This window comes from Pristiophorus japonicus, chromosome 2, assembly GCF_044704955.1.
Source record: "Pristiophorus japonicus isolate sPriJap1 chromosome 2, sPriJap1.hap1, whole genome shotgun sequence".
NCBI lineage: Eukaryota > Metazoa > Chordata > Chondrichthyes > Pristiophoridae > Pristiophorus > Pristiophorus japonicus.
Window position 1 is genome coordinate 228,833,166 of NC_091978.1, and position 25,166 is coordinate 228,858,331.

At 44.8% G+C, this 25,166-nt stretch overlaps 1 protein-coding gene across 1 annotated transcript in view; it reads right to left on the reverse strand.

Annotated features, from left to right (window-relative positions):
- The window catches only part of ptpn13 (protein tyrosine phosphatase non-receptor type 13), a 361,948-nt gene that overhangs the window by 51,944 nt on the left and 284,838 nt on the right, over nucleotides 1-25,166 (reverse strand). Inside the window, exons 32-37 of the mRNA XM_070871054.1 lie at nucleotides 22,357-22,576; nucleotides 21,960-22,118; nucleotides 18,947-19,118; nucleotides 10,606-10,816; nucleotides 9,266-9,357; nucleotides 40-101 (exon numbers count right to left, since the gene is read on the reverse strand). Of these exons, the coding sequence (XP_070727155.1) occupies nucleotides 40-101; nucleotides 9,266-9,357; nucleotides 10,606-10,816; nucleotides 18,947-19,118; nucleotides 21,960-22,118; nucleotides 22,357-22,576 (916 nt within the window). The remainder of the gene's footprint in view (nucleotides 1-39; nucleotides 102-9,265; nucleotides 9,358-10,605; nucleotides 10,817-18,946; nucleotides 19,119-21,959; nucleotides 22,119-22,356; nucleotides 22,577-25,166) is intronic.

Below are 25,166 nucleotides of genomic sequence, written 5' to 3' on the forward strand. Positions count from 1 at the left end.
TTTCTCATCAATGTACATACTGATAAATTGCATTCTTACCTCTGACATATTTATATCACACACTGGATCATATTCACTTCTCTTGGTTCCATGCAGATGTCCTGTAGACAGAAGTGGTACTTAGAAACTAAACTGAGATGAGGTTAGTATCTTTAAAAAAAAATCCCAACCACCAACAACATTACACTCAATTAAGTACAAGCCTCTGGGCAAATATGTACTTTGGATTTAGCTTCAGACAATCTGAAATTTGAGCCTTCAGAAGCGCTGGGTAAAGCAACATACTGAAACAGTCCCTGCCTTTCTCCGAACCTCCAATTTATCCAAAACACCACTGCCAGCATTTTGTCTGGCACCAAGGCCAGCTCAGTTCTTGTTCTTGGGAATTTAAAATCCTGGTCTTAATTAACAAATTCCTTCATGGTTGTGCCACACCCTACATTTGCAACTTCCTCCTCCAGCCTCATGTTCCTTCTGCTCCTATATACCTTCTCTGCATCATCATTTGTGGTAGAATCTTTAGCCATCTCATCCTTACTCTCTGGAACTCCCTCCCAAAAGTCCTCTGCCTCTCCATGCCTTTATAATTTTTCCCAAGATCCCTGAGCTTTCAGCTTAATTCTTCCACAAAGGCTCACATACATTCCTTTATTCCTCTGTGAAGTGCCATGGGATTTTCTGTGATAAGTGGAGATTGTTGTTGAAGCTGCCTTCCTTTGCCTACAAGGGACAAGGACTCACGTAGTTGGTATGCAAGCCCAAAGATAAATATTTTGTACCTAACCAAAACTATTCTCCAAGGATATAGCATGATTTCACCATCATTAACAAGCAGGGATAAGGATATCTGACATTCAAACTTGTGCACTACATGCTCTGTAATATAACTGGATTGTTCTTCGAAAGAGCCGGCGCAGACACAATGGGCCGAATGCCCTCCTTCTGTGCTGAACTATTCTACGATTCTAGGATATGCAAAACCATTTTACAATATAATAGTTTGAACTGTGCTCAAGAGTCGTAAATGGTTTCATCCTGAGATCACAACAGTCGTTCTTCAATTGATAAGTAGATGCATGCTACCTTCACATATTTTTCACCTTCTGTTACCATAAATTTAGTCAGATGGTTGTGGGCTCAAGTCCAGGGACTTGAGCACAAAAATCTAGGCCAACACTCCAGTGCAGTGCTGAGGGAATGCTGCACTGTCGGAGGTGCCGTCTTTCAGATGAGACGTTAAACTGAGGTCCCGTCTGCTCTCTCAAGTGGATGCAAAAGATCCCATGGCACTATTTCAAAGAAGAGCAGGGGCGTTATCCCCGATTTTTTGGACAATATTTATCCTCAATTAACATAACAAAATCCAGATTATCTGGTCATTATCATATTGTCATTTGTGGGAGCTTGCTGTGTGCAAATTGGCTGCCGTGTTTCCTACATTATAACAGTGACTACATATATTTACACAGCCCCTTTATAAAAAGCAGTATGTGCATTCAAATTTTCTGAAGATAAAGATAATGATTAAATTGAGATTTAGACTTGTATTGAAAAAGTTTGCAATTGATAAATCTCTCAAAATACAACCCAAAACATGGGTAAGAGACTGAATTTTGAGGAATGAGTGGTATAGTAGTACTCTGGTTCCTTCACTTCTTGCACTTAGCCTCAGCTTTGTTGAAGAACAGCACTCTTTCTTGACTCTTGGGCGAGAAGATTATGGATTCAATCTCCACTCCAAGATTCAAGCACATAATCTAGGCCAACACTTTGTCAAAGGTGCTGTTTTTCTTTTGGGAAGTTAAACCAATGTCTTGTGTGCAATCATACCTTTTGTCATTTAATCACTCCTGCCTTCCACCATCACAAACCTTCCCTTTTGTTCTTTCCTACCCTCCCCATGTGTACAATATGTAGGGAAATACATTAGGTGGGGTACTATTTTTAGCAATTAACCATCAAACCAATGCATGAGTAATTTTAATGTACAACTATAAAATTAGTCCCACAGCAAATTGCCAAAATAAGCCTATTCTGCATAGTACTGTGCTTGCTGGTATCTCTGAACTACTTATGGAACATGTACAATTTGGGTCTACTGCAGTGTTCAAAGAAATAAAGTGGAGTAGAGATTAACAACATTCAACATGGTGGGCTCAATTTTCCCCAGTGATTTGTGCCGTTTTTTGTGGCGCGCGCCATATTTTTAGGCCTAAGTTTCCCCAATCAATTTGCACCAATTAACTCAGTTAGTTACGATTTTTTTTTAGGTTAGTTTTTTTTTGAGTCAAAGGGGGCGTAACCTGCCTCCCGCACCAATTCTGGCCAGTTAGGCAAGTTTGGCCAGTTCAGAGTTACTCCAGTTCTTCTTAGGTCGGCGTATGTGGCCTCTGTAGAAAAACCTTCTGGTGAGTTAAGAAAATCGGCGCACGTAAGTAAATCAGCGCAGCAGATGCCTGCACAGCAGCAGGAGAGGCAAGAGAGAGTGCGGGGGCCTTTCGGGTATAATTAGGAGCGGGGACCGGGAGGGAGGAGGCCGTTCGGCCAGGGATAAGAGCGGGGACCGGGAGACCATTTGGCCATAGATAGGAGCGGGGACCGGGAGGCCATTCGGTCACGGATAGGAGCAGGGACCGGGAGGCCATTCGGCCAAGGATAGGAGCGGGGACCAGGAGGCCATTTGGTCAGGGATAGGAGCGGGGACCAGGAGGCCATTCGGCCAGGGATAGGAGCGGAGACCGGGAGGCTATTCGGTCAGGGATAGAAGCGGGGACTGGGAAGCCATTCGGCCTGGGATAGGAGCGGGGACTGGGAGGCCATTCAGCCAGGGATAGGAGTGGAGACCGGGAAGTCCCTCAGCCTGGGATAGGAGCGGGGACCAGCACCAGCATGGAGGGTGGGGGGGATTATAATAATTTAATGGAAATAAGTTGCTGCAATGTTTAATGTGCTTGTGCTTGGTAAGTTGCTGTAATGTGCTTGTGCAGGTTGCTGTGAGCTGGCTGCAAGTGTCCCTGGTTACAGTGGCAACCTGAACTTTTTGGCGCAGATCAAGACTCCATCCCCAAAACTAAACGACAGGTTAGGAGGCGCCAAAATGAAGAAATCAAATGGGGAAACTTGGAAGATTTCTTTTGGTGTACTTAGGCCCCCAAAAAACGGGTGTAACTCTTCAAGTACGCCAAAAAACAGCTTTGGGGAAAATTGAGCCCGGTGTTTGTAAAAGTTTCAAAAACTCAACATAGGTTTGAATTTGCAGGTTTCACAAGTATACTCTTCTGCTCTGAATTCTAGGGGGCCGAAATTGCCCCTTCCAATAAGGCCTCTGGCCACCTGAAAGCGGCAGTGCGCAATGGCCGCCGACTCTCCAGGGAGGGGCCGCAATTTTGGAAATTACCCTTCGGGAATTTTGGAGCGAGGCCCGGGACCGCTCTGCTCATTTTCCTGCCGCGGCGTGCACGTGCCAACCCCTTACCGACTGGCGGGGACCCCCTTGCGAAATTGCCCCTCGGGAAATTGCCCCTTTATGGTATTGACCCGCCGCCGATCTGTTTTTGCTGTTGGTACACTCTCTGTGACATGGCAGCCCGGCCGCCCTTAAAGTGGAGGGCACACTGCATGCGGCCGCCATGTTATTTTTTTTGTCAGCCAACTGCCTGGTCGGTCCGACAATTATGGCCGCGGGTTCGGCCGGGCCGCCAACAGGGTGCCAGGCCGCTGGCCCAGCCGAAACCCTCCCTGTTGGCCCAGTGTTTGCCACAAAAGTGACTGCAGAGTTCCCAGTGGACCCTTTAACTGAAGGGGAGAGATGGTCATCAGCGCCGGCGCGTAACCACAACAGCCTCGGCTACTCTGCCCTGCCCCCACTTCCACCCTGCTATTGACGGTCACTCTGCCCAAACTACTGTCCCCATGATAAGGCCACTTCCGCCCCACTCCAAAAAAATCCCGGGAACTGAATTTCAACGGTTAGGCTGCCGCAATGCAAGGGGCGGCCTGAACACATCGAAAACGCTAAGTGCGCCTCGTTTCTGGCAGTGGGCAATTTCGGCCCCTAGATGTTTAATGTGTATCTTCTATAAGGTAACATTAAGGGAAATGAAACATCCTTTGACAGCAGTTATTCAAATTGCATCACATGATTCTAACCTTGTATAGAACCATGGTTCGACCATATGGAGTACAGTGCACAGTTCTGGTCTCCATGTTATAAAAGGGATATAGAGGCACTGGAGAAGCTACAAAAAAGATTCACAAGGATGATACCAGAACTGAGAGGATCAGGAAAGGCTGAACCGATTGTGGGCTTTTTCCTCTTGAAAAGAGAAGGCTAAGGAATGTCCCGATAGAGGTCTATAAGATTATGAAAGGTTTGATAGGGTAGACGTAGAGAAAATATTTCCACTTTGGGGTGGGGGGGGGGGGTGGGAGGAGGAGAAATCAAAAACTTGGGGCCATAAATAATAGTCACTAAGAAATCTAATAGTGAATTAAGGAGAAACTTCTTTACCCAGAGAGTGGCAAGAATGTAGATCACACTACCACAAGCAGAAGTGGAGATGGATAGCACACATTTCTTTTTATTCGTTCCGGGATGTGGGCGCCGTTGGCAAGGCCAGCATATCCCCTTCCCCAATTGCCCTTGAGAAGGTGGTGGTGAGCCGCCTTCTTGAACTGTTTCAGTCCTTGTGGTGAAGATACTCCCACAGTGCTGTTCGGGAGGAAATTCCAGTCCTTTGACCCAGCGACATTAAAGGAACGGCAATATACTTCCAAATCAAGATGGTGTGAGCTTAGAGGGGAACTTGGAGGTGATGGTGTTCCCATGCACATGCTGTCCTTCTAGGTGGTAGAGGTCACGGGTTTAAGGTGCTGCTGAAGATACCTTGGCGAGTTGCTGCAGTGCATCTTGTAGATGGTACACACTGCAGCTATGAGGGAGTGAATGTTGAAGCTGGTGGATGGGGTGCCAATCAAGCACAAGAACACAAGAAATAGGAGCAGGAATAGGCCACTTGACCTCTTAAGTCTACTCCACCATTTAATAAGATCATGGCTGATCTGATCATGGACTCAGTTCCACTTCCCTGCCCGCTTCCCAAAACCCTTTATTCCCTTATCGCTCAAAAATCTGTCTATCTCCACCTTAAATATATTCAATGACCCAGCCTCCACAGCAGTGAATTCCACAGGTTTACAACCCTCAGAGAAGAAATTCCTCATCTCAGGTTTAAATGGGTGGTCCCTTATTCCGAGGCTATGCCCCCGAGTTTTAGTTTCCCCCATGAGTGGAAATATATTCTCTGCATCTATATTGTCCAGCCCTCTCATTATCTTACATGTTTCGATAAGATCACCTCTCATTTTTGTGAACTCCAATGAGTATAGGCCCAACCTACTCAACCTATCTTAAGTCAACCCACTCATCTCCAGAATCAACCTAGTGAACCTTCTCTGAACAGCCTCTGATGCAAGTATACCCTTTCTTAAATATGTAGACCAAAACTGCACGCAGTACTCCAGGTGTGGCCTCACCAGTACCCAGTTGTAGCAGGACTTCTCTGCTTAAATGCATCCCCCTTGCAATAAAGGCCAACATTCTATTTGCCTTCATGATTACTTGCTGTACCTGCATACTAACTTTGCATACAGGCTGCTTTGTCCTGGATGGTGTTGATCTTCTTGAGTGTTGTTGGAGCTGCACTCATCCAGGCAAGTGGTGAGTATTCCATGACACTCCTGACTTGTGCTTTGTCGATGATGGAAATGCTTTGGGGAGTCAGGCGGTGAGACACTCGCCGGAGAATACCCAGCCTCTGACCTGCTCTTGTTGCCACTTTATTTATGTGGATGGTCCAATTGAGTTTCTGGTCAATGGTGACCCCCAGGATGTTGCTGGTGGGGGATTCGGCAATGGTATTGCCAAGGGGAGGTGGTTAGACTCTCGCTTGATGGAATAGTCATTGCCTAGCTCTTGTTTGACGCGAATGTTACTTGCCACTTATTAGCCCATTCCTGAATGTCATCCAGGTCTTGCTGCACACGGGCATGGACTGCTTCATTTTCTGAGGAGTTCTGAATGGAACTGAACACTGTGCAATCGTCAGAGAACATCTCCATTTCTGACTTTATGAAGGAGGGAAGGTCATTGATGAAGCACCTGAAGATGGTTGGGCCTAGGACACTGCCCTGAGAAACTCTTGCAGCAATGCCCTGGGGCTGAGATGATTTACCTCCACCAACCACAACCATCTTTCTTTATACTAGGTATGACACCCAGTGAAGAATTTTCTCCGTTTCCCATTGACTTCAATTTTACTAGGGCTCTTTGATGCCACACTTAGTTAAATGCTGCTTTGATGTCAAAGGCAGTCACTCTCACCTCACCTCTGGAATTCAGCTCCTTTTGTCCACGTTTGTAAAGAGGTCTGGAGCAGAGTGGTCCTGGCAGAAGTGAAGCTGAGCATTTTTGAGCAGGTTATTATTAATGCTGCTTTGTAGCACTTTCGACGATACCTTCCGTCACTTTGCTGATGATTGAGAGAAGACTGATGGGGTGGTAATTGGTTGGATTGGATTTTTCCTGGTTTTTGTGGACAAGGTATATCTGGGCAGTTTTCTACATTGTCAGATAGATGCTAGTATTGCAGCTGTACTGGAACAGCTTGGCTAGAGGCGCGGCTAGTTCTGGAACACAAGTCTTCAGCACTACAGCTGGGATGTTGTCGGGGGCCACAGCCTTTGCTGTATCCAGTGCATTCAGTAATTTCTTGATATCACGTGGAGTGAATCGAATTGACTGCAGACTGGCTTCTGTGATGGTGGGGACCTCAGGAGGAAGCAGAGATGGATCATCCACTCGACACTTCTGGCTGAGGATGGTTGCAAACACTTCAGCCTTGTCTTTTACACTCACGTGCTGGGCTCTGCCATCATTGAGGATGGGGATAATCATGGAGCCTCCTCCTCCTATCATTTGTTTAATTGTCCACCACCATTCACGACTCGATGTGGCAGGTCTGCAGAGCTTTGATCTAATCCGTTGATTGTGGGATCGCTTAGCTCTATCAATAGCATGCTGCTTCCATTGTTTAGCATTCATCTAGTCTTGTGTTGCAGCTTCCCCAGATTGGCACCTCATTTTTAGGTACACCTGGTGCTGCTCCTGGCATGTTCGTCTACATTCTTCATTGAACCAGGGTTGGTCCCCTGGCTTGATGGTAATGATAGAATGAGAGATATGCCGGGCCATGAGGTTAGAGATTGTGGTGGAATACAATTCTGCTGCTGCTAATAGCCCACAGCGTCTTATGGATGCCCAGTTTTGAGCTGCTAGATCTGTTCTGAATCTATCCCATTTAGCACGGTGGTAGTGCCACACAACATGATGGAGGATGTCCTTAGTGTGAAGATGGGGCTTCATCTCTACAATGACTGTGCAGTGGTCATTACGACCAATGCTTTCATGGACAGATGCATCTGCGACAGGTAGATTGATGAGGACAAGGTCAGGTAGGTTTTCCCTCGTATTGGTTCTCTCACCACCTGCCGCAGGCCCAGTCTGGCAGTTATGTCTTTCAAGACTCGGCCAGTAGTGGTGCTATCGAGCCACTCTTGGTGATGTTCATTGAAGTTCCCACCCAGAGTAAATTCTGTGCCCTTGATACCATCAGTGCTTTTTTCAAGTGGTGATCAATATGGAGGAGTACTAATTCATCAGCTGAGGGAGGGCAGTAGGTGGAAATCAGCAGGTTTCCTTGCCCATACTTAGCCTAAAGCCATGAGACTTCATGGGGTCCAGAGCCAACGTTGAGGATTCCCAGGGCCATTCCCTCCCGACTGTATACCACTGTGGTGCCACCTCTGGTGGGACAGGACATACCCGAGGTTGGGGATGGAGGAGTCTGGGACATTGGCGGAAAGGTATTATTCTGTGAGTATGACTATGTCAGGCTGTTGCTTGACTAGTCTGTGGGACAGCTCTTCCAATTTTGACAAGTCCTTGGATGACCTCAGTGAGGAGGTCTTTGCAGGGTCGACTGGACTGGTTTGCTGTTGTCGTATCCAAAGCTGGTGCCTAGGTCGATGCCCGATGGTCCGTCCGGTTTTATTCTTATTATTGTTTTTCATAGTGGTTGTGTACAACTGAGTGGGTTGCAAGGCCATTTCAGAGAGAAGTTAAAAGTCAACCAGATTGCTGTGGGTCTGGAGTCACATAAAGGCCAGACAACGATGGCAGATGACCTTCCCTTAAGGACATTAATGAACCAATTGGACTTTTATGACAATCCGGTAGTTTCATGGTCACCATTACTGAAACTAGTTTTTTTATTCCAGATTTATTTAATTAACTGAATTTAAATTTCTCAACTACTTTGGTGGGATTTCAATTACTTTGGATCATTAGTCCAGGCCTCTGGATTACTAGTCCAGTAACATAACCACTATGCTACTGTTCCCAGTGATGCGGGTGTAAAGGGGGTGGGTTGCAAGACTGTGATTCGTCTTACCATCTGGATCACATTCTTCCGCCATACCTACTGTGCTCTCCATGCTCTTTACCCACCCCCCAAACAGAGTTCCTGACCTCCTCTCCCCTCCCCCTCTTCTCTGTGAACTCCTTTCCCCCATCCCCCTCTCTCTGCCTCCTCCCAGACTCTCTCTCTCTCTCTCTCCCATCTCTCTTTCTGCCCCAGTCTCTCCCTCTCTGCCCCAGTCCCTCTCTTTCTCTCTCTCCCTGCCCCCCTTCTCTACCATATCCAATTTACTCTCTCAGAAGGTTGTGAAAATGGTTATGTAGATAAACACAGTGATATTCTAGACAAAAGTTGCGGAGGCTTCCTTAATACAGCCATTGATTTTTGAAAGATATCCCAAAAACCCTAGTAGCAGGCTCAGGCTCGAGCGGCAACATGATTCGGTCCCACTTCCGGCTTCCTCATATATCGTACAGCACTTGCACGACTGGATCAAGTGCGCATGTGCAAAAGGACACAAAAATGTTCGTGCGCATAATCACTTCGATTAATATATTGAAAGAGAATTTTTTTGGTGAACAATGGAATAAAACTGTCCACCCACATATAAATGTATTTAAAACAACTTGGATCTGAATTCCTAAACGGGATTACTCTTTGTAACACATTCGTGATATATATATATATATATACACAAGCAGCTAGCCGCATGATTTTAATTTAAATGCCAACTGAAAACAAACTTGGATTTTTTTTTAGATAAAATATCTATTTCATTAAAAACTTACCATTAACTTCAACAGATTCATTACATTTAGTATTTTTGTCATCATGCTGAAAGGGAGAATCCATTGTTTTTGCAAATACAGGCTCTCCATCTCTGTAAAATAAAAAACAAATCCCTAAAATTATGCAGAGACTTTGTGGAAATTATTCATAAAGGAAACCTTCATCTGATGTTCTGCACCATAGCAAAAACTGAATTTACTCTATATTTACTTTATATTAAGTGCCTGGAGACATTTTACGACGTTAAAAGCGCTATATAAATTGCAACAAATGCAGTTTTCAGCAAAACATTTATCCTTCATGAAACTGATGTCAGTGAAGGTTTTTTTGTGGGTAGATATCTTTCTAGTCTCTTAACACTAATAAAATTGTTAAAATTTAGGAGCCACAACTGCCAGGAACACTGTGCTATAAAATTATGTAATTGCAATGTAAAGACTTACATTTATTCCATGTACCAGTGAAATTTCAAAAATGCAACATCACTCTCATTTCATTGTTCAGTCATCTGTGTAACATCTAAAACTCATGCTGACTTTGGGTGATAATGTAAAACGGGCGATAGTGTGAAACGGGTGATATCGATTCAGTCACCCGTAATAGGTCTCTCCCCATTTTCATTACATGGAAATGAAAATCAGGAGAGATGTATAACAGGCGGCTGAATCATTAACATCCATTTTACAGTAATCAAAATTACTCCAGAGAATTTTCTCTCCAACCCCTGAAAGCAATCAAGCAAGCTCCAGAAGATCAAAGTGACTGGATATGGCAGTGCAGGTAGGGTTAACTTGCCATGTGACAATACTAGCATGGCAATGGTGGAGTGTGGGAACATTGGGGAGTGGAACATTGATGCTGCTGACAAAAGTGGGGTAAGATCAGCAGTGTGAGGAAGCAGCGAGGAGCCAAAATCTGTGGTCAAATTTTGGGAGTTCCAAGGTAGGGACCAATACTTCCGCTCTTGCAGATACAGCTGATACAGTGCCACCTACCTTGTTGACCAATCTTAAAGGACTCAGAGATAAGTAAAGTGAACAGGTTTAATATTAATCACAGTAGGAAAGCTTTACAGATAGTTATCACAGAAATAACATGACAGAAAATAGGTGTGATTGGAAAATGTTACAGGAAGTAAGTGTTACTGGGCAGGACACACACACTTGAGGCTTGTGATACAGTTCAATAGATATAAAAAGTAATATACAATAATTAAATGTGACTATGTATTGTATAGCTTCTATTATCAGTAGAACTGAAAAAAGTAAACAAACACAATGAAATTACTATTATACATTTTGTAATGTGATTCATACTATATAAACAACCTCCTTGGTACCTTGTGACTTTTAAGGTGATGGCAGGATCTGCATTTTGAAGAGCTCTGCTTGCGTCATTTATTGTCATTCCATGTGTGCTAACCCCATTAATATAATGGATAAGGTCTAGCTGTTGCAGACTTCCTTCTGTATCAGCAGCTGAACCTGGGGTAATGCCACTTATGTAAATTGTCTGGTATGCAGTATCACTGCCTCCTGCCAGAGACAGGCCTGTACAAAAAAATAGGATCAATTATTTAATCTTTTCCAAACTATGACCAGAATCTACATTCTGTAGAATTAACTTTTTAAATTAATAAACGATTCAGAATATAAACAAAAATGTGGGTAATTTTGACTGTGTGATAGTGAAAAAAGGGCGATAGCGAATCGTTAGCCTCGCCGATTTTTATTTTGATTAAAATCAAAATTACCCCATTGTATGCAAAGTACGAGGCACACGGGGCTAAAATTTGATCAAAATCCACCACCGCCAGATTGCCGCCCAAAAAACTGCTAAGATTATTAAATTAAGGCCGGCAAAAAATTGAAAAAATTCCTTCCGGCTGGAAAATCGATCTTACACACGGATTCTCCAGTGGAAAACACGATCCTGGTCAAATTGGGCAGTACTTACTCAAAATTTAGTGTGGGTTGGGTCTAGGGAGGGGGGAAAACAAAAAATATTTTTCCCCCAAACTTTTTTTTTTTTTTAAATCGGAAAACATTCTCAGGTCCCTTTTCCATTGAATCGCTGTAAAATAATGTTTTTTTAAAAACTTTAACTTCTCTTTTTTTGCAGTGTTTCATATCTACCACCCAGCTCCGGCTGGTTTCTCATGGTTGTTTTTTTCTCCTCACCGATGGATCTCCGCTGTGACCAAACTTGGGCGGTAGCATTTTTTCCGGCAGTGCATGTCGGTGGTCTGCTCCCCAGCAGTATTTTGAAACCACCGGTGGAACTCTGATGAAATTCGCGCCGGGAGGTTTTCTGCCGAAAATGAATACCACCGAAAAATCCGGTGGAAATGCTCACCAAATTCCAGCCCATGATCTTCCTCATCCAACACAATTAAGGATCATTAAAGTTTGTTTTTACCGTTTTAAATCATAAATTCCTGGATTTTGTTTGGATTGTTAAAAAACAGATCTCTCTTGATTAAATTCTGGTCCCATACCATTAATGTTACTATCAATAACTATGCAAATATAATCAATTCTCTATCCAACTGTGCCACCATTTTGCAAGATGCAATCTTATTGGTAGCCTTTTGTGCAACATCTCATCAAAGGCTTTTTGAAAATCAATTTGATCACGTCCAAAAAACAGGTGCACACGTGGAGCCAGGCAGCACGTTATGTTAGTGCTGGGATCTCATTAAAATGATACAAGCGTACAGTTAGCGCTACCCGCCCTGTTCATTGGCTGCACACCTGTTTATTGGCTGCACACCTGTTTATTGGGGGTAGGGGGCGGAAATCAGGTGTCTCTGATGCAACTTAAAGACAGCCAACACTCTTAAAGGAGAGGTGCACTCTGGCTCCAGACAATAGGGAAAGCGTCTGATGAAACAAATGGCTGGTAGAAGCACTGAAGGGGCACCAAGATTCTCCAATGCTACTTTGAAGGACCTGGTGTAGGTGGTGGACTGGAAGAGGGAGATCCTGTATTCCACGGGGGACAGAAAGCCCTCCAGCAACAGCTCCACTGCTAATGGGAAGAGATCGCAGAGGTCAATGCAAGGAGCTTAGCTGCAAGGACATGGCTGAAATGCCGCAAAATGTTCAATGACCTCACCAGAGTTGTCAAGGTTATGTATACTGCTCTCTTACTCTCTGCTCACATCTCTACTGTCATTACTCACAATACTCCTGCCCTCCACTTCCTTTTACGCTCCTAAAATCACTGAACCACATTTCCCTACACTTCCTTCTCCTCATACTTGTACATTCACCACTATTGCACAAACTGTTGTGTCCTTTGATGCTCCAACAATGACTCCACGAGGCAGTGTTGTATTTGAACTTAGTGACCTTCGTCCTTTATTAGTTAACTCCAGAGTGAGGATCACACCTGGTGGCCTGCCTTTTATACTAGGCCAGGCACACCTGTACAGGTAACCTACGAGTCTCCCACTGCTGTGCTTTCTAGTGGCACACCCCGAGATAGTACCAACAGTAGCCATGTAGAATACATGACATCACTCCTCCCCCCTGAACCCTCAGTGCAAATCGCCTCTGCCTTGACTATGCTCTGGGTTTAGCTCTATGTGTGTTTTGTCTGGTTGACCTCTGGCGGGCCAGCTCAACCTTGGGTGGGTAGTTGGTGCAGTAGCGTGCTGGTGGTTGCTGTTTGTGTGTGTGTTTTCCTAACCACTCCATTCTGCCCCCCTCCCCTCCACCCCCACACTGATGTGGCGGGGGCTCCTGACATTCATGTACATTCAAGTTCAGGTAAGTGGGTTTTGCATTTTTGTTGTTGTTCCATGGTGCGACAAGTACGCTAGATGCCTTGTCAATGCGGTGACCGGTGCGTGAGAACAAGCAAGTTCCGGAGCTGCTGGGTTGTGTCCCCGAAGTCTGGTGGCGGCTCAGTGCCCGGTGCTGGCAGTGGGAACCTGGTTGGCTCACGTAGCCTGCTCTCAGGGCTGTTGCCGTGATTCCGAGCATCGGGCAGGTGCACAGATGTCTGTGACCCCCACTGTCCTTTCTTTACACCCTGGGTCACAGCTGCTCCCTGAGGAGCTGTCGTCTAACAGTGCACAGGGAACTGCTGACTCGCTGGCCTGAGCGTCGTTTGGTTTGAGATCCTGGCTGGTGTTTGTTTCCTCTGGGGGAACAGTGGCGGGTGACTCTACATCTAAGGGTATGGCCTTGGTGCAGTCTGCTCCTTCAGGCTCGTGGCAGTTGGTGCCATCGGTTCCCGAGAGGTGGAGCCGACCCAGAACATGGTATCACCACCGGTGCTGTTGCCCTGCTGAGGTCGCTTGCTCCGCAGCTCATGTGTGTTGGCTGCTTGTGGCCACACTTCATGGTGCATGACTCTGGTCCCTGGGACGCAGGCTACAGCATTGGGTAGCTTGCTGGACCTGTGTGCCCAATGGGTGTCTGCCCGCTGCATTGGCTACATGCAGTGGGAACCTTGCATCGCACAGCTTTTCCTTACTTATGATGGACACTCTGGGGGGTCCGATCACGATTGCGCGACTTTTCCTCGCTGGTTGCATATGCACAGTTCAGATCATCAACGCACATTGTACATAATCGCACGACTTTTCCTTGCTGGTTGCATGTATACAATTCCGATGATCAGTTACACATTTTACATGATCAGTTACACACTTTACATAATCCGTAGCACCTTTTGTCTCTAGCTTACAATTACTGTTACATTGCTTAAATGTATGGAACTGTCCCTTTAATTGTAATGGGTTGCAGACCTCCTTTAAGAGAGCCTTGCTTGCTTTACCCCAATCCGCTTCTCCGATTTGTGCCACGTGTTGCTCCATCAGTGCTGCACCTCGTGGTTTGGCCGCGGCCATCTTTGTCTTCAGCGCATCACCTTGTGGTTCAGGCGCCATCTTTCCTTCGTCCACGATGTCGACTGCGGTGATCCTCTTCTTCCCAGGTTCCGCCTCCGCAGTTGGGAATTCGCTTCTGGATCCAATTTTCTTCCTCTGGAGTCCTGCCACTGGAGCCTGGACAGTGCGTTCAGGTCATCTCAGCTGGATCATCTCCACGCAGTCGTGCTGGGCGGTCTGTGCCTCGGGTGCCGTGCTGGCCTGTTCTCCGGTGCCGGGTCCACTCTCAAGTGAGGGCTTCGATTGCTGGAGGGATGAAGTCTTCCCACTTACAATGGATCTTCTCCATCCACCTTCTGCCGAGCACCATTGGTCCATCACCTGCAAAAATCCACAGAGGTAACTTGTGCACCGCGCCATCATGGAGTACCTTTTCATTCACACTACCATCGACTGGGATGATTTCATTGGTTGCCTGGACCGGGGCCAACTCGGGTTGTTCAGCCGGATTGTCCCATAGCCTCTGAAAGGCTCCTTGATTCATCACTGACTGGCTCGCCCCCGTGTCCACTTCCCTGAAGACTGGACTTCCCTCTATCTCGACTTCCATCTTCAGCAGGGAGCAATCGGTGGTGCGGGTAAACATGCTATGTACCTCCCCATGCGACTGGGCTGTCTCTCTGTAACACTTCATAATCCACGCTGGATTCATGGTCATCTGCGGACTCCTCATTGACACAGTGAGTCCTATTTCTCTTACACATTCACTGGAGGTGGCCCTTTGTGCTGCAACCTTTGCAAACATAGTCTTTAAAACGCCACTGGTGAGCCCTGTGATTCCCTCCGCATGGTGCTACTCGATTAGCCCCCCTCGGTGGATTCTGAGTTAAGGGACTGGGGGACCTGTTCTCTCTTGCCTGAAAGGATTTGCGCTCTACAGTCCAGCCCCTGAATGGCGCCACTCTGTGCATAGTATCTGCTGGGTTTGAGTCCTGAGGGTGAGACATCTGCCTAGAACCACAGGTCGAGATCATGACTGATTGGCTCACAGAGATGGCCTTCTGCAGTGTGACTGTGGTATCCGCCGACAGTAGCTTGTGAAGGTGGCCCTCATGGCCGATTCCAATGACAAAAATGTCCTGTAGCGCTTCGTTGAGGTGGGTGCCGAACTTGCACAGTGCCACCAGTCTCCTGAGGTCTGCGACGTACTTCGCGATTTGCTGGTCTTTCGACCGTCGGTGGGTATAGAACCGGTGTCTGGCTGTGAGTATGCTCTCCTTGGGCTGGAGTTGCTCCTGGATCAGGGTTACGAGCCCCTTGTACGACTTGGTCATTGTCTACGCTGGTGCCAGCCTTGATGAGGCCAGAGACGTTGGGCACACAACTGGTTAGCAGGATAGAGTGGCGCTTATCAGCCAGTGCAGCCAGGTCATCTCCTGCCAGGTCGTTTGCTGTGAAGAAATGTTCTAGCCTCTCCACAAAGGCGTCCCAATCATCACCATCAGTGAACTGCTGCAACGTATCAAGGGTAGCCATTTCCGCGTGAAAGTTGTAATCTCGTCGCCGGTTGTTGTGTCCTTAGATGCTCTAACAATGACTCCACGAAGCAGTGTGTTGTACTTGAACTGTAGTGACCATAGTCCTTTATTAGTTAACTCCAGAGTGAGGATCACACCTGGTGGCCTGCCTTTTATACTAGGCCAGGCACGCCTGTACAGGTAACCTACGAGTCTCCCACTGCTGTGCCCTCTGGTGGCACACCTCGAGATAGTACCAACAGTAGCCATGTAGAATACATGACACAAACCTCACTTCCCCACTCCTCACATCTTAGACACTGCAAATGAGCTATTTGACCACAATAGGAACATTCTCTAAACTCCTTACAAGGATGTCACTACTTTCTTGTAGGAGTAGCTCGCCCACAACTCCAGCCAGTGGAGGAGGCCAAGTTCGCCTGCACTTCTCACCATTGAAGAAAGTGTGCTGACCATCACGGGCAGATGCAGAGTAATGACGTTGGGTGACTGACCATGCTAGAGGAGATGTCGTGCAGGGTTTCTTCAAACCATATCCTCTTTTTCTATTCTTACTGCCATCTCATCCTACACACACTGCATGACAAACTGTAGCTGCTTTCAGCAGCGACTTCTTTCTTTGCTAATCCTCGTTCCCCCTTTTTCATTGCAGGTGCAGAAAATGTGGAGGCCTCTGTGCTATTTCAGGAAGAGGAGCCCAACATTTCTGAAGATGCAGTCACTCAATCTCACCCTCGCAAGCACCAGCTCAAAGATTGGCACCACGTGCACTTTAAAGACTAGGTGATGCATTTCTAGTATGATACACTTTAATCGTGGCTCAATGGGTAGCACACTCACCTCTGAGTCAGAAGGTTGTGGGTTCAAGTCCCACTCCAGGAACTTGAACACGTAAATCTAGATCAACACTCCCAGTGCAGTGCTGAGGGAGTGCTGCACTGTCGGAGGTGCTGTTTTTCGGAATGAGACGTTAAACCGAGCCCTCCTCGGCTCTCTCAGTGGACGTAAAAGATCCCATGGCATTATTTCGAAGAAGAGCGGGAGAGCTATCCCCAGTATTCTGGCCAATACTTATGCCTCAATCAACATAACAAAACAGCTAGCTAATCATTAGCACATTGCTGATTGTGGGAGCTTGCTGTGCGCAAATTGGCTGCCACGTTTCTCACATTTCAACAGCGGCTAGACTTCAAATATACCTTATTGGCTGTGAAGTGTTTTGGGATTGCCCAAGGTCATGAAAGGCGCACATAAATGCAAGTCTTTCTTTTCTCTCATTTTAATTGCTGTGAAGGTAGCCAAAAAGAGTGCAGTACCAGCAACATTCTCTTCTCAGTAATCAGAATTAAGATTTTTTTTTGTCATAAAACAGACCAAAAAAAATGCCCAGAAGTTAGCCTAAAAGAGTAAACCAGCGACTAAGATGTAAATAATGTGTGAAGCCTTTAAATAGCACGGCTGAAAGGTCTTTCCTGCCTGTTAGTGCCACGAGTTGCTGGGCAAGTTTATCACGTGGCGAGTCAGTTACTGGGGTAGGAGAAATGGGTCCTACAACAAGCACAGGTGCCTTATTTAAGTGTTCGAATCAGTAATTTTAATAGTTCTGGCGTGCGCGCTGGGTGCCTATGGAGCAGCCAGATTCACTATTTCCACCTTGTAATAAGCCTGCCATGTTTGATGCTTAGGTGCCTGTTTTGCACCTGAAAAAAGGGTGCAGTGCCATCAAATTTCTAGGCCATAGTTATAGTATCTACTAGGTTTCCATCATCCTCCTTTGCAACCTCCTCAAAACTTCGATCAAATTGGTGAGACAGCACCTCCTCTTCCAGAAAATATATTGGCATTCTCGAATAGCCGCTTCGCTTTCAGATGAGCATACAATGGCATCCTACTAATTCCTTTCAGAAACTTGTTTAGAACTTAAGTTAAACCGATGACACAATAGATTCTTGCTTCGGACTTACTGCCCTTTTTAAATATGGACACCACATGGACCTGTCTCCAGTCACAGGGAGCAATCCCAGACTTTTCAAATCCTTTGCTTGTTTTCTTGACTCTTAGCAATGTGCAAAATAGAAACCGATGTTTTACTAATTTTCTCTGACTTTGCCTAGGTTTATTGGGGTCCAATTACACCCATACCGCTCCCCCCCCCCCGATTCTCTCCTGGATTTAATGCAAAAAAAACTGAAAAACACCCTAAAAAACTCAAACTTTTAAAATGGCAACAAAACCCAACTTTAATGACTTATTTTTTTTATTTATCAAAGATAAAGGGGGGGGGGGGGGCGTGAAAGAGAGGGGAGAAATTGTTGCCCTCTTTAAGGCAAATTACCGATTCTATTGAGGCGGTAAAGCCTTTCCGCCTAGGGGCTGACCCATCCGCAATTGCCCCCGAGTCGGGGGCAGCGGGAACAGGTTTCTGTGTTTCCATCCCGCCCATCGGCGACCTCATCACCTGATGGCGATCCCCTTACCACCCAGCGGCGACCAGTTATCGCCCCACAGGGGAAATTGCCCCGCGGGAGCGCAGCCGTCACCAGTTGGTGCCTCCGACAGCTTCGCAAGGTGGGAAGCTGACAGTGGCTGGGCAGTGTGGCCACCCTTACCGCCATTTTGTTTTCATTGTCGGACGACTCCTGAAGGGGAGGGATGTTGCGACGTGTCAGCGCGACACATCCACATCGCGCTGATGTCATCACCGCCCTGCTCCCTCGCAAACCCGTCCCTACACCACCTCAAACAGCTTCAAAGCGCTGGGAGGCGATGTCAGAGTTAAAGCGCCGAATTTTGTGGTTCTTCCCTCGGACTCCTGCCTGTAAATTTCCGGTTAAATCAAAGTGCCCTCCCCAATTTCGGCCCCAAAGATTTTAACTAGGCTTTAATTTTGGACCCAACGCAATTGTAACAGAAGAACTTATAACAAAATTATAATGTTTCCTGGACCTTTACTTTCATCTAAATAAAGACTGCTTAGTTACTTTACTGTTACATTTTAACACATGCATTTTTTTTTTTAAGTACTATGTTCAATTTAGAGTATTAACTTTTAGACAGCCAGGTTTAAAGCACTTTTTCAAAGTTGCAAAACAGCATATGATGAGTTAAATATACAAGCTCACTACAAGAGGTTCATTTCCAGGCACATTCTATACTGTGGGAGACAGAAAGGACAGAAGGTCCAGTAATAATTACATTACATTAATTACAGTATCTCATTTAAATGTACTCACAATAAACACTGTTCAAACACTGGTCTATTATTATAAACACAAGAAACAGAATAGTTTAAAAAGCTTTACCGAGTTCATGCTCGTGGCACATCATTGTGATATCAGGGAGCATATGTGGCTTTATTGGAAACTCTGGTATTTCCAGGACCCGTCCAATTACTAAAGTGACTGTATCTGGGATAGATCGAAGAAAATCCACTGCTTCTGCATGACTCATGCTGGTGATGTCAACATCATTCACCTATGGCAAGCAGTGGCAAAAGAAACTAAAGCTGTTATCATGTAAGGCACATCTTCCAAACACGTGAGTCATCCAACTAAATGCCCATTCGCACGCTTACTGAATCTCTGCTTGTGCTTGGACTTGTTTTGTCTGGAAGCTTTTGCTCATATGAAGCCAACTTTGCAATCTGATTCTGTTAGTTACTCAACTAATAATGTGAAATGCTGTACCCAACCAATAACATTTATTAAACAGTAATTGCTTCACTGATACTTTATACTTTAGATATAACAAAAGCTCTGCTAAATCGTCTATTTAATGCCATTTAGGAAGTATTTTGTTGCATTGTAAAAGGACTATTTGTATAGGCTTGCTCTGGTAAAATAGTTCAAGCTAGTATCTCTCAATATAGGATATCCTAGAATGAACACACCAGCATATAATTTAGATTTTACCCAGTTATAAGAACACTACTAAATACTTAAAGGTGAGAGATTTGGAAATTGGACATTTCTTATTTTTCATTCATTTTTAAAAGACTTGAAAATTAAAAAAATAAACACTTGGATCCACCCCGTAACGTAACACTGCTAGCCTAGTCACTACACTGCATAGAACAAATGTAGTTAGGACAAGAGGAGACAATAATGAAGTAATGCCCTATATAGTTTATCTCAATTAAAGATTTGGAGAAGAGTTTGTTTTAATGTAGCAGTTTTGGAGCAGTCACTTAACATTTAACCATTTCGAGACATTCTTTCACTAGAAGATCACAATATAATTACAGATTGGGAGGCCATTTGGCCCATCTTAGTTCATCTATCCAGAAAGACCCTATATATTTCCACCCCACCCCCCCCCCCAATCTTATCATCTTAAACAATTATCTGATACTCCCCTGCAATACTCTATCTGGAATCCATTCCAAATTCTTCCTGATATCAGTTGTCAACACTTTTATTAGTTTGAACCTGCATCATCTTGTCCTACTCTCGCAGTTTAAAGTAATCCAGATTTACTTTTTCCAATTCCCTCAACCACCTTATATAACTCTGTAAGATCACCTCTCAGCCACATCCTTTTCAAGCTGGAAAGTTCAGATTTCTCGAGTCTTTTCTCATAGCCCGACCTCTGACACTGGGGATCAGCCTTGTGACTCTTCTCTGCACTGCCTCCGATGCATGATTATCTCCTTTATTTCTCAGTGACTATAACCAGAGTACCCAAGATGTAGGCTGACCAGTGCACTTATACAGTTTGATCATGACTTCTTGCGACATATTCTACTGTTTTGGCTATGCAGTTCAACATCCTATTAGCTTTTTTGACTGCTGCTCTGCAATGGTTGGACCTGTTGAGTATTGAGTCAACTAAGACTCCAGGTCTCCTTCAACTTCTTCCGGAGCTATTTCAACACCATTCATGCAGCAGATGTGTCTCCCACTTTTCTTTCCTGTATGGAACACTTTACTCAGCAGTAAATTTCATTTGCCATTATTCTGTCCACATATATATTCTGTCCGCCTCATTAATTTCTGAGCTGCTTCCTGAGATTCCCTGCTCCTCCGACTTTGGAATCATCTGCAAATTTTACTGATGAGTTTCTGAATCCAACTCATTGACATAAATTAGAAACAGGAGTAGTCCCAACACAGAGCCCCAGGCCCCCAAACTCAGAACGTTCCCCACCCTGATATAATTTTTCTTAACAAGCGTCTTTTATTTTTTACTTTTCAGTCCATTTCTTATCCATTTCCATGATTTATCATAAATCCTTATAGTTTTGATTTCAACTAATAACCCCACGTGTGAAACTTTGTCAAATGCCATCTGGAAGTCGAGATATACCACGTTGTATAGTTTCCCAGTCCACTTGGGTTGTCACTTCTTCGAAACAGTCTAGGAGTTGTACAGACATGATCGTCCCCTTCTAAACCCACGGTGACTGCTGTTTATTAGATTATCGTTATACATATAATTCTCAAGTTTATACTTATTGGAGCCGAAATTCAGCTCCTGAATAAGGCCAGTTACTGTCAGATTGCGGCGGCTATACGGCGGAGTTGATTGACTGCCGATTTCTGGTTGAATGACTGCTGCTAGCTAAATTCAGTCGGGGGGGTTTTCTGGCGGTCCCCACTTCAACCCCGCCGCTGCTGAGCGGCCGTGAGTGCGTCATCAGTACGCGCACTGCCGGGACCCCCCATCTCCCTCAAAATTCAGCCCAAAAAAATCTTATGTCTGCCGAGCAGTCCCCCAGACAGCATTTTCTGTCAGTGCACCTTTCATTCCCTCGGTCAGCCCTGACTGTGCAGTGGCCATTAAAGGCAAGGGCCCAATGCCGCAGCCACCACTTACTTTTTTTTGCTGGCCGACTTCCATGTTGGCCGGACTATTGTGCCCCCTGATTCAACCGAGCTGCCAACACGCAGCTTGGCACCCACTCTTGGGTGTCAGGCCACTGGCCCGGTCAAAATCCTCCCTGGTGGTCCAGCGGTCGATCCTAAATAATCACCAATTCTCTCCCCTTTAAAGGAGGAGATACGTGGTGACGCAGATGCACAATTACATCACCACCGCTCCGCTGCTGAGCGACAGCGGCGGAGAATCAGTCCCGCCTCCACTTTCGCCCCTAACCAGCACTTACTGCTGCATTTCCGCCCCCATTATGACTAGCTTCCTGGCCGCTTAAAAAAAAGGCAAAGAGCTGAATTTTGGGAAAGGGGCGACCTCATTCGAAATAGGCAGTAAAAACACTTTGAAAAAGATAGGTGCGCCAGGTTTCTGGCGGGGTTGAATTCCGGCCCCATTATGTTGATACACATTTAGGTTAATTATTTTCATACTGATTAGACATACCGTTATCAGCCTGTCACCGGGTCTTAGTCTTCCATCACTTTTTGCAGGATCCTGGATGATGTCATGGATGTAGCAACCAATGTTATCATCCCCTTTTGTCACAGTGAATCCCAGACTCCCCTTTTCTGATTTCTTCAAAGTAACATGCAACTCTGCTTCCTATAGCAAAGGAAATGCTGATTATTTGAGAGCCAGGAGCAGGTATCGACACGCAAGAAATATCTACTATATGTGAACTGTATAAGAGGGTCTGAAATTAATTGAGTAGACTGGATTTTCATTCTCTATTCAAACTGCGAGATGGTGATTGATAGATCAATCACAAATTAAATTAATTGTAGTGATGACTTCAAAACAACCATTATTTTGTCAGAAAAGATGTATAATTAATATTTACAGGCTGTAATTCGGCTTCTTCCCCCTCCTCTTCAAGATTCTTGTTGTTCTGATGCTGTACTGAAGTGGTTATTACATCTGAAGAGGCTGAAGATTCCATTTCAGATCTTGAGCTGGAAATAATACAGTTCTCATCAACAGGAGTAGGAGAGGGAACCTCAGGTTCAAGTCCACAACCTTGCTCCAGTGAAAGGTCCAGAAGCATCGGTGAAGGTGGCTTTCTAGAATACAATTAGAACGAAGAACAGCTTAAACTAGGAAAGTCTATGTTAACAATCCAAATCACAAGTGAACCTTCTTCAATAAAGGAGTGTCTTTTCATGCTCTGACTTGTTTTTTTCACTGAATTGCTCAGATCAACAGCTAAATTTGAAATATGGAATGTTTAAAAAAAAAAGTGACATAGGAATGAAGAAATTCCTTTGGCAATTTGAACAAAGACATTAGTACTAAATTCAACCTTGCAATGATGTAATGGCATTAACCCATTATGTGTTCATATTGTCTGACCCCATACCCTCTCCATCACCAAGACTGCCTTTGTTGTTGTTGGTGTTGTAGGAAAAAGCTGACAATTTCTACTCAACAGTTGCCAACATTTTGTATAAAAATCAGAACCAAAGAACAAAATTAGCTCCCGTACTCGGTGTACATCTTTGCGCATGCAGATTGTACCTGAATTGTGCGCGTGTGTGTGCAGGTGAATCGGAGTTATTCCTTTTCCTTTATCATCTTCTACACAGACACAGAATGAATTTTACTTTAACAATACTGTTTTCAATTTAGAAAGAAAAAGGAACTTGCATTTATAGAACACCTTTCACAATCTGCAGGATGGTCCAAAGTGCTTCAGTTAAGTACTTTTGAAGTGTTGTCACTACTGTATTGTTGACAAATGTGGCAGCCAATTTGCACACAGAAAGACCTCGCAAATAGCAATTAGATAAATAGTGAGATATTCTGATTTAATAATATTGGTTGAGGGTTAAATGTTGGCCAGGACACTGGTATAACTTTCTTGCTTTTCTTTAATTAGTGCTATGGGATCTTTTACAGCCACCTGAGAGAGCAGATGGGCCCGTGGTTAATTGTCTCATCCGAAAGACTCTTGACTCTCGAGTCAGAAGGTTGTGGGTTCAAACCCTGCTTCAAAACCTGAGCACATATTCTAGGCTTAACCTTTAGTGCAGTACAGAGGGAATGTTGCACCATCAAAATTGCCATCTTTCAGATGAGATGACTAAATGGAATCCCATCCACCTGTTGAGGTGGATGTAAAAGATCCCAGGGCAGGGAGTTCTCCCAGTGTTCTGGCCAACTTTCTTTTATCAATCAACACTTACCAAAAACAGATTATTTGCTCATTCATCTCAGCTGGCATGCAAGATTGGCTGATGTGTTTGCCTACATAACCATAGCACTTTACTTTATCTAATGAGAGCAAGCTGGGGATTGTACAATTTTGTTTTACACTTAAATTGATAATGAACTAAAGGTTTTCAAACAAATCAACTATCCTGTACATTATTGGAAGAAATAGAGAGATTGGAAGAAGCAGTTTTTTAAAGAATGCTGCCACTGAAATTCCGTGAGAGTGCTCCTGATCTCCTGCTGTGTAATTCCAATTGTAGGTTGGCAGAAACTTAAGAGAAATAGCTGGAAATGATTGCTTATGTTATTTCACTTATGGGTCTCCTGCTGAAATTATTACAGGAGATGTAGTATGGAAGCTGAGTGAAGAGACCACTACTCTGCATCTGGCCATGATATACTTGACCTGGGAGTGAATCATGGTGACACTCGTACCCAATAAGTACCAGACCTGATCACAGATATTCCTTTCTTTGATTAGCAAAGAAACATCACCAAAAATGTTGATCGAATATGTAAAATATGTAACAGGATAAAATATTGAACTTACAAAATCACTATTAGAGTTGGATCATGGCCTTGATTGCTGTATTAATTATAAAGATTTTATTTCTTTCTGTTATTTATAACAATTGTCAGTTATTATACCACAAAACCTGAAAAAGTCCTGCTGTTTTTCACTTGAACCATATAGGCTGATTATTTGTACAAAATGAAACAGAAAAGGTTGGAAGGAGCATAAAGGGCTCAAGTTTCCACATGATTTGCGCCTGATTTTTAGGAGCAACTGGTGGAGAACGGACTATCTTAGAAATCGCAATTCTCCACATTTTTTTTTCTGCAGTTCTAGGCAGGTAGAACAGTTCTACTTTGGAACAGAATTTTTTCTTCAGAGGGCGTGTCCGGCCACTGACGCCTGATTTGAAAGTTTCCACAGTGAAAACGTACTCCAAACTAAAGTAGAATGGAGCAAGTGAAGATTTTTGTAGAACTGAAAAAACCTGTTCTACACATTAAAAAATCAGGTGCAGGTTACAAATTAGGCGTCCAGAACAAGGTGGGGGGGGAAGGGAAGTCATTAAATTCTATAATAAATCCTTATTTATACTTATACAAATATTATACAAATAAATCCAACCTGAATAAACATTTATAAGCAAAGAAAAGATTAAATAAACCATCTTCCTACCTGTGTGAAAGTGCTTCAGGCAGGCCTTTCGGGACCGAAGGCTGAACGGGCCGGCCCGAGACTTCGGGCAGGGCCCGTCCCAGCACCAGATTTACAGGTAGGTGGCGTTGGGTCGGGTCGGGGAGGTTTGGTTCGGTTCCGGGGGGGAGGGAGAGAGAGAGGGGGTGGAGGGAGAGAGAGAGGGGGTGGAGGGAGCGAGAGAGGGGGTGGAGGGAGAGAGAGAGGGGGTGGAGGGAGAGAGAGAGGGGGTG